Raw genomic sequence first — 8595 nt, forward strand, 5'->3', positions numbered from 1 at the left:
AGGAGGAAGACCAATCGAAATGTTGTCGATGGGTCAACCCTAAGCCTAGGGGAGCCCCCAGGTCATGGATCACCTCCACTTAAGGCAACCGCTTAATCTACAGACCTGCAATCCACTGTAGAAGGGCCTCCTAGAAGACTCGAAGAGCAAAAGTTTTTGACCAACTACATTTTGAGCCATAAACTTCACAACACTTGCTAAGGTCATCAAGTTCTTATTTGGGTCAAACATTCCTAACTACATCATTAACCTAAGACGTAACCCTAGTCCCCACTAACCCGATCAACTTGACCGACTACTCACCCAACCCAAAAAATGGACACTACCCTAAGACCCGACTACTCACCCAACCCAAAAAACCGACACTACCCTAAGACCCTTTGCAGGGCCAAAAAACACAGTCACACATTCTTCTGCTTCATTTTGTCACAACATTCTCAGATGTTCGAGAAGAAGAAATTCACCATCGACCCTTGTTGAGCGAGGACCTTATAAGAGGAAGCAATTCTCTTTTCCACCATTTGAGCTCCTTGCAACTGTTTAGACACCCCACGTAGCGATCTAGAGTTTAGAGTTCACATTCGAACTGATATCCTCAAGAGGTTTCTTGGCACCGACTTTGTTGATTTGCTTATGGCATTTCCTCTTCGAGAGCAGCCGACTACACTGCATCTTCGCGGATTTGGAACCACCTGGTTCTTCCTTCCTTCCGTCACCTCCTAGTGGTTGTTAACACCTTTCTGAACAAGCCCTTTCTTACTTTTCGTGATTTCTTCTGTGCATCTGGCGAGAGATTGATCGCAAGAGCCGAAAGAGGCCCTTGCATTTCATATGCAAGTGTTGTCATGGTGACCGTCTTTTCACCCCTAGCTCCTATCAAAGTGGCCGAAAACAAGCATCCGAAAAAGGACCGAAACAAACTCACTGAGCCACCACCGAAGCATCAGAACACTTGACCTCAACATAATCAGGGATCTCTTGCACTGAGTCATTCCTTTTGCGCCAAAAACTTATCTAGCCGTCACCCAAAGCACTCGCCAACACTTCCAAGGAACCACCCATTCACGGAGGGAGACTAGGATATTCAATCCACACAGGACATTCATTGCATCTTATATACAATGATGAATGATGATGCTTCGTTATTAATTGACTGGATCATACGCTGAGATTCAATCTTGGACCTTTACGTTGATTTGTCAAACGCGTCTACCGAAGCGAACTTTGAGTCTTGACTCTCCTCTTTGAGTAGAATCACCTGACAAACGGTACCAACTGTAAAGCTTGCCGAAAAGCTTCAAACTTGGGTGGGTCGGGGGCGCGGGAGCCGGTTGTGGTGCAAATGCACAAATTGTGTAGTGGTGGTAAAGTGCGCGTGCTTACGGGGTCGTTCAAAACAGACGTGGAGGAGGCGTGACTACCCATAGAGGAGGTGCTCAGTGCTGCTTTTGGCACGATGCAGGAATTGTAATGGTTTGGGGCGGTCTTGTTTAGGGGCTGGTGCGCGCCGTGATTTTGCCATAAACTCGCATAGTTACGCACGAATATTCACGCCGAATTGTTGAGCCTATGAGGGGGGAGATGGAGCAAGAGCAGCATGGCTCACAAGCGAGGCTCTGTCCCTCCCTCATAGGACTTTTGATCGAGGCTCATCACAATGAACCGCATCAGGGGAAGGAAGAAGCACAGCGCACACTGAGAAGCCCGTCAAGTTGAGAGCTCTCTATAAGTTTCATGTTGCGTGGAGTGGACTCTCTCGAGCAGCGTTACACTACTCGCACGCAATGACCATCTTTGTTTTCATGCTTGCTCTTCACGCACTTGATATTGTTTAGCCTGAGGTGGTCATGTCTGCTGGATTATGGAAAGATAGCTCTTTGCTTGCGTTATGGGTTCACAGCTTATATATAGGCAGCCCCTCTGCAGTCATTCCTTTGGTGCTGGCAGAGATGGAAATGCTGTTCAGAAGAGGTTGCCTCAATTGAACAAGGGTAAGGCAATTCATACTCCCATGGAGGAACGTACAAATGAGGTTTCAGTCCTTAAGACAAACAATTTGATGCATACATATGCGAAGCGTGGCAGCATGATGGATGCTCGCCATGTTTTCGACAGCATGTCAAAGCATGATGTGGTGTCATGGAACATCATGATTCTGGGGTATGCTAAGGAGGAAGAGGGTGTACGGGCTTTGAAGCTATATGCACAGATGCACCAGGAAGGTATCCAACCCAACGATCGAACCTTTGTTGGTGCATTGAAGGCTTGCAGTAGCCTGGCAGCATTGGAAGAATGGATGCAAGTAGATGGAAATTTTGCGACAGTAGGGTGCCTGGCGAAAGGTAGAGCCCTCCACTCCCAAGTAGTAAAAAGCGGCTTTGAGTCCGATATGTTTGTAAGAAACATATTGATGAACATGTATTCAAATTGTGGAAGCATGGAGGATGCATGCTGTGTCTTTGACGAATTGCCTCATTGTAACGTGGTTACGTGGAATACCATGATCAATGGGTACGCTGAGCATCATGAAAGTGTGTTGGCTTGGGGATTGTATGCACGGATGCTCCAGGAAGGTGTTCAACCTGATGCTCGAACTTTTGTTGGCACATTGAAGGCTTGCAGTAGCCTGGCAGCTCTAGAAGAGGGGAAGCAAGTCCCCGGAAAACTTGCAAAAACAGATTGCTTGCTGAAAGGTAGAGCCATACACTCCCAAACTTTAATGGGTGGTTTTGAGCTAGATGTGTTCGTGGGAACAACCTTGGTTGATATGTATGCAAAATGTGGGAGCATGGAGGATGCACGATGTGTCTTTGACAAATTGCCTCACCGTAATGTGGTTACGTGGACTACCATGATCCTGGGATATGCTGAACAAGAAGACAGTGAACAGGCTTTAGTTTTGTATGCACGGATGCACAAGGAAGGTGTCGAATTGAATGCTCGAACCTATGTTGGCGTATTAAAAGCTTGCAGTAGCCAGTCAGCACTGGAAGTGGGGAAACAAGGTAATGGGAAAACTGCAAAATTGGGATCCCTGGTGAAAGGTAGAGCCATCCACTTCCGAGTAGTAAAGAGTGGCTTTGACTCAGATATATTTGTGGGAACAATCTTGGTGGATATGTATGCAAAATCTGGATGCATGGAGGATGCACGGCGTGTCTTTGACGAATTGCCTCATCGTAACATGATTACTTGGACTACCATGATCCTGGGGTATGCTGATCAAGAAGAAAATGCAGAGGCTTTTATACTTTACACAGAAATGCAAGAGCAAGGTTTGTCACCAAGTAGTGCTACCTTTGTTGCCATCGTGAAAGCATGTGGCAATACAGCAGCTTTGGAAACTGGAAAGGAACTGCATTCTCAAATTAGCAGGCTTGGTTTTGAAAGTATCGCAATCGTGGCAACTGGTCTTATCGACATGTATGCCAAATGTGGAAGCATGAATGATGCCCAGCATGTGTTTCATGCTTTGTGTACAAGGGATGTTGTAGCATGGAGTGCGTTGATTGCAGGATATGCTCGCCAAGGAGAGAGTGGATATGTGTTTCATTTCTTTGAGGGAATGAGGCAGGAAGGCATTCCGCCAGATGGGGTTGCATTTCTCAGTATTCTCACTGTATGCAGTCATGCAGGTCTAGTAAACAAGGGCCGGGACTATTTTAAAGCTATGAGAAAACAGTATGGTCTCATCCCGACTATTGACCACTATAACTGCATGGTCGATCTCCTTGGCCGTGCAGGCCAAGTGGATGAGGCATTGGCGATGGTGGAGAAGATGCGTTTCCAACCTAATCTTGTTGTATGGCTTGCCATCTTGGCTGCTTGTCTAAAGTGTAAGAATGTAGAAGTTGGAAGGCATGCCTTTGAACATGTGATCAAAGTAGATCATAAACTCTCTGCAGCATATGTGTTGATGGCAAACATTTATGCAGATGCTCACATGCAGGAGGACCGTGATAAGATCGTGCAATGAAGTTAAATGCTGAAGCATGATGCAAACAGATGGATGGACCTTAGTGGAACACTGCATACCTTTGGGGTGGGGAAAAGGAGTCGTCCCCAAGCAAAGATGCATATGCAAGGCTGACAGATCTTATTTTCAAAATGGAGGAAGGGAATGTGCCTGCTTTGGATTCTGTGTTGTTCGAGATATGCAATGTTGAAAAGGAAATTCGCATTGTTGGCATACTGAGTAGCTGGCTGTCGCCTGTGCACTAATCAGAGAAGACACCCATGTGAATGATCTGCGTCGTTTCTGATGATTGTCACAAGACAACTGCTCTTATCAAGGAAAGAAGAGCAAAGCTTCATCTGCAGACATGCAAGGTTGCAGTTGTTTTCAGGAATGGAGTCCACTATGCTGGGCCATGACAAACTTTTTGGTAAGACAAAACTTGATGGTCCTTTGATTGTAAGAGTTGCGTGTGGCCGAACACAATCCAGTGATTCTTGAGAGTCAGGGGTCAGTATCTGTACCCTGCTGACTTTAGAGGCTACTTGGAGGCTGACTGTGGAGGAGATCTGCTGAAGATTGAAGAACTATTGAGTCTGAGCTGCTAATGGAAGTTGCTGGAAGCTTATATTGAAATACTGGGCTAATGGTCCTTTTATAGAGGCTGCTACCTTCCACAAGTCAGCCAGGCCTGCTGGTGGCCATTGAATAAACTGGGGATGATCCTTAGTGAAGAGGCCGTAGACAGTTGGCTGCTGGATTGGGGAGGGCTGAAAATCCCCTGCTGACTTCAGAGGCTACTTGGAGGCTGACTGTGGAGGGAGATCTGCTGAAAACTGAAGAGTTATTGAATCTGAGCTGCTGATGAAAGTTGCTGGAAGCTTATGTTGAAATAATGGGGGCTAATGGTCCCTTTATGAGAGCTGCTGCCCTCCACAAGTCAGCCAGGTCTGCCTGGCCACAGTCGGCCATTGATCAAATTGGTCAATGTAGGCCCAAAAGTCAACGTGTCGACTTTTGGCCAAAGAGACACTCTTAACTTTTCTGATCTACTTTTCCAATCTGTTGCTTCTGCAGCCTCTCGTGGTCTTGATGGTGCTGTATTGTCTTCTTAAAAGCCCTTTTATCCTGCCTTGACTGTGCCTATGGGTTCTCTAAGTAGTCCTAGACCATGGCATCCCTTTCTTTTGAATTAAAACAGACTTAGAGACACCTGGAATCTCTTCCGTAAGTCCGGCTGAATATTTGCTACGAATGTTGTATCTGGCTTCACTAACACCTGGGAGATTTCTGCGTGCTTGCTTTGGTCGTCTACCTTAGGCTTGGCATCCATCAATCGCTGCGATTCTTGGTAAGCCCTAGCCTCTGTCTTGGTCATTAACAGGCTTGCCACTAACATGCGAGGGAAGATCTATGGAGCTATTGTAAGTGAAGGTAGTTACACTCTTGTCATGCTTTTATTGTTATGCCTCATGAATCTCATATTGAGATTGGCCTGCATGGTGATTGAAACTCGCCTGTTGTAGTTGTAGATGCTCTTGAAAATGCCTGAGTCTCTCAGGAATGTCTAAAAGATTGCATTGTTGTAGATGTTCTTGAAAATAGTTCAGTCTCTTTGGACCTGTCTCAAAGATTGCATGGTTACTATAGAGTCAGATCATTGCTGATGTTCTTGTCTTCACTGTGCATTGTAGCCTGTGTAAAGAGCTCATTTGTGAGCAATGAAGGGCATGTGAGACTTTGAAATGGACTCTACAATGCTGATTGAACTAACTATGGTTCATAAAAATGTCATCCTCATTACTGAGGCATTAACTGGAATGGGATCCGAAAATCGATACTTAGGATCGATGACATGATCCCTTAGGGGTCTAGCCTTGATGACATGATCTAGTGTTTGGCCTTGTTGATATGTACGGTGATAGGCCTTGGTGATGTGGCACCTGATGACATATAATAACTCTTTGACAAAGTGTACCAAAAGTTTAATAGTACGTTTGAAGTCAGTATGCCAAAATAAAAGACAATCACCAAAACTGATGCTTCACCATTCTGTCAGGATACTATGGTGTCAAAGTCTTGCTAGCTTCTAACAAAATCTGGATAAGCTCTCTGACCCAACATTGATCTATCTCAATAACCTGTTCAAGTTATCTAGGTCACCTCCCCACCTGTGAGCCCCCAACGAGGAGAGCATGGGGGAGGTGTGCCAACAGAGACTTATGGAGGACCTGTGGACTGCCAGGCGGGGGGCAAAGCTGAAAGAAGATGCAGGGCTGCCACGTAATCTATATTGTCCCATATACAAAATGAGTGCACCGTGTGCCACTATTTAGCAGCAGGGTGTTGCCTAGATATGGGCCCCTGTAACTTCCAGGACTGCCTACCTCCTCGTGGGACCTTCAAAAAACTCTCAGCCTTTGTGCTCTCCTAGAGCCTCAGTGGGCTGCGTAGTGGTGCCCCATGGACACTCCTTGCTGCTGCTCTTCTTGATGTAGACCTGTAGATGAGTGCTCCACAAACCGCAGATCCGTTTGCTGCTCTGGAACTGCAGCACCTGTAAACCCTAAGTGCAGGGTACTGTTCTTCACCCTGTACATGATCTGCAGGCTGTCTGCAAAGCTATCCTCAGCCTCCCTCTTGCCCTTGTAGACAGCCAACAATAAAGGATTTTGTAGACTATATCAGCCCCAGGGCTGGGAAGCCTTTTAAAGGGCTGGAAAGCCTGCAAAACTGCCGAACCCAGTCTGTAGTTCTACAGACTGGCCGGACTTGCTGTTGCAGACACAAAGTTGCCCAAAGCCTGCGATCTTTTGCCAGTGAAAGTCCTGCAATAAGTGCCTGTCTGCTGACTGTTCCTGCTGTGCCCTGACCTGCAGATCAGCTCCAAACTGCTCCAATGTGGCCCTGAATGCTGTGCAGATCTGCAGACCTGCTTACAGCCTTATGACTTGGCTCTGACAGTCCACTTTGACCGTTCTTGCAGTCCACTTGGTTCTGACAGTCCACTTTGACCGTTCTTGCAGTGCACTGCATCTTCTGCTCCAAGCTACTGCTGACTTATTCGCAGTCATCTGGATTTGGATTCTTTGGCATACTCTTTGTTTATCTTCCGCTCGGAGGAGCGTTGGCTATAGCAAGCAGCCTCCACTTCTATTATTTTCTAACATGGTATCAAAGCCCTAGGGAAGACTCACAAGTGTTGGAAGCTCGAGGTGAATATTGTGAAAGGAGATCGCAGTTCAGCTTGTACAAATCAACTTCTACGTTTGAGGAACATGTGCCCTTGCCTGATCCATATTCAAACAACCATACACTTCCTAAGCCCTTCATTTTCTCAGTATAGCTACTAGATTGCCCCTTCCAAGTTTTGGGGAATTTGGGTAAGCTCAAGAGAAGCAACTACCCTCTTTGGAAGATGAAGATCTGGAGCCACCTGGTGGCTTGGATTATCTGGGAGATAATGAGGAGTGGAACTAAGGCCACAGGATATAAAGAAAGCGACTGGGGGATTGGTGACACCAGCGGATTCAGTAGCAGTTGGGGATTGGATACTGTGGGATGCAGAGGCCCTCACCATTATTATTGCCACGACTGCAGACTCAGTCCTCCCTCACATTCAATTGGCAGACATGGCATTTTTCAACACAGACCAGGCTGTATGAGATCATCGTCGTGGCTAGGATCCTCGATTTAGAAATGGAACTCTACAACATGAAGTGGAGGGGGGCACGGTGGAGGATCACATCAACAAGAGTAAGGAGGTGAGGGATCAACTGTTAGCAGTTGGTCAACAGACGGATTCGGCACAAATTGCTAGGCTTTTGCTTGGCATGCTCTGCAGGATTTCTAAAGGGTTTGTAAGGACCATGGTTGCAGGCCAACAGTCGGCATGTTAGAAATCGACCAACAGAGGATACACACAGCAGAAGACTGATAGAATAGCCCAAGAGCTCACGGTGTGTGTGGGGATTGGAATCACAAACTTCTTAACTTTATGTGCTTCAAATAGATGTGTAGACTAGTAAATAGACAATGATCCAGCCAGATATAGAAACCACCAAAGGAATATATTTCCGTCCAAATCTATTGACACAATACGAAAGAGATAGATCAAAAGTCCCACCAGAGCATGGTCCTTTGATCTTACCACAAGGTACTTCTACTATTTGCCGGATATCTCTAGAACACTGAGTCCGCGTGCTCCACCTCGAGTGTATGTAGACTCTCCATCCAAAGACCTCAGTTCCTTGCTCGCCTAGAAGACAGCCAAGGCTCCAGCCCTAGAAGAGCTCAGTCTGCAGCAACTCTTCCCTTGCTTTGCCTCCTGGTTGTAGGTCCAAAGGTGAGGCTAGTGCTGCTCCTTCTGCTCCCAAAACTTGCTGGCTGCTGCAAGAGTCAGAGGAGTCAAAACCAGCAGCAAATGTGGTAATAACTAAGGAACTTTTCTTGATGACAACCCTGAGTGTTGCTGATGTAAGATATGCAGGTCTTGGTGTACCGGTGTATATATCTGACATTGAGAGATGCTTTGAAGAGCCAAAGGGGCCAACAACCTTTGTGAAGGTGAAAGACATCAATGTTTGCTCAGTTTGCTCTCGGTACAAATCTAATATCATTTGCATGAAGGTGTCTATGAG

At 46.4% G+C, this 8595-nt stretch overlaps 1 protein-coding gene and 1 pseudogene across 1 annotated transcript; both read left to right on the top strand.

Moving 5' to 3' along the window:
* Positions 1-1888: 1888 nt before the first annotated feature.
* LOC147898953 (pentatricopeptide repeat-containing protein At2g33680-like) lies at positions 1889-2625 on the top strand. Its single transcript, XM_087378153.1, has 2 exons — positions 1889-2531; positions 2615-2625. The coding sequence occupies exons 1-2, from the start codon at positions 1889-1891 to the stop codon at positions 2623-2625; spliced, it is 654 nt and encodes a 217-aa protein (XP_087234279.1).
* A 163-nt stretch (positions 2626-2788) lies between these two features.
* Positions 2789-3976, top strand: LOC147898954 (pentatricopeptide repeat-containing protein At2g33680 pseudogene; annotated as a pseudogene).
* The last annotated feature ends 4619 nt before the right edge of the window (positions 3977-8595 follow it).

The sequence above is a fragment of the Dipteris shenzhenensis genome, chromosome 8 (genome assembly GCF_047967505.1).
Source record: "Dipteris shenzhenensis isolate YYH24624 ecotype China chromosome 8, Dip_SZ_1.0, whole genome shotgun sequence".
Taxonomy (NCBI): Eukaryota; Viridiplantae; Streptophyta; class Polypodiopsida; order Gleicheniales; family Dipteridaceae; genus Dipteris; species Dipteris shenzhenensis.

Excerpts from the sequence above, each read along its gene's own strand:
- LOC147898953 (XM_087378153.1), top strand. The coding sequence starts at position 1,889 with ATGGGTTCACAGCTTATATATAGGCAGCCCCTCTGCAGTCATTCCTTT.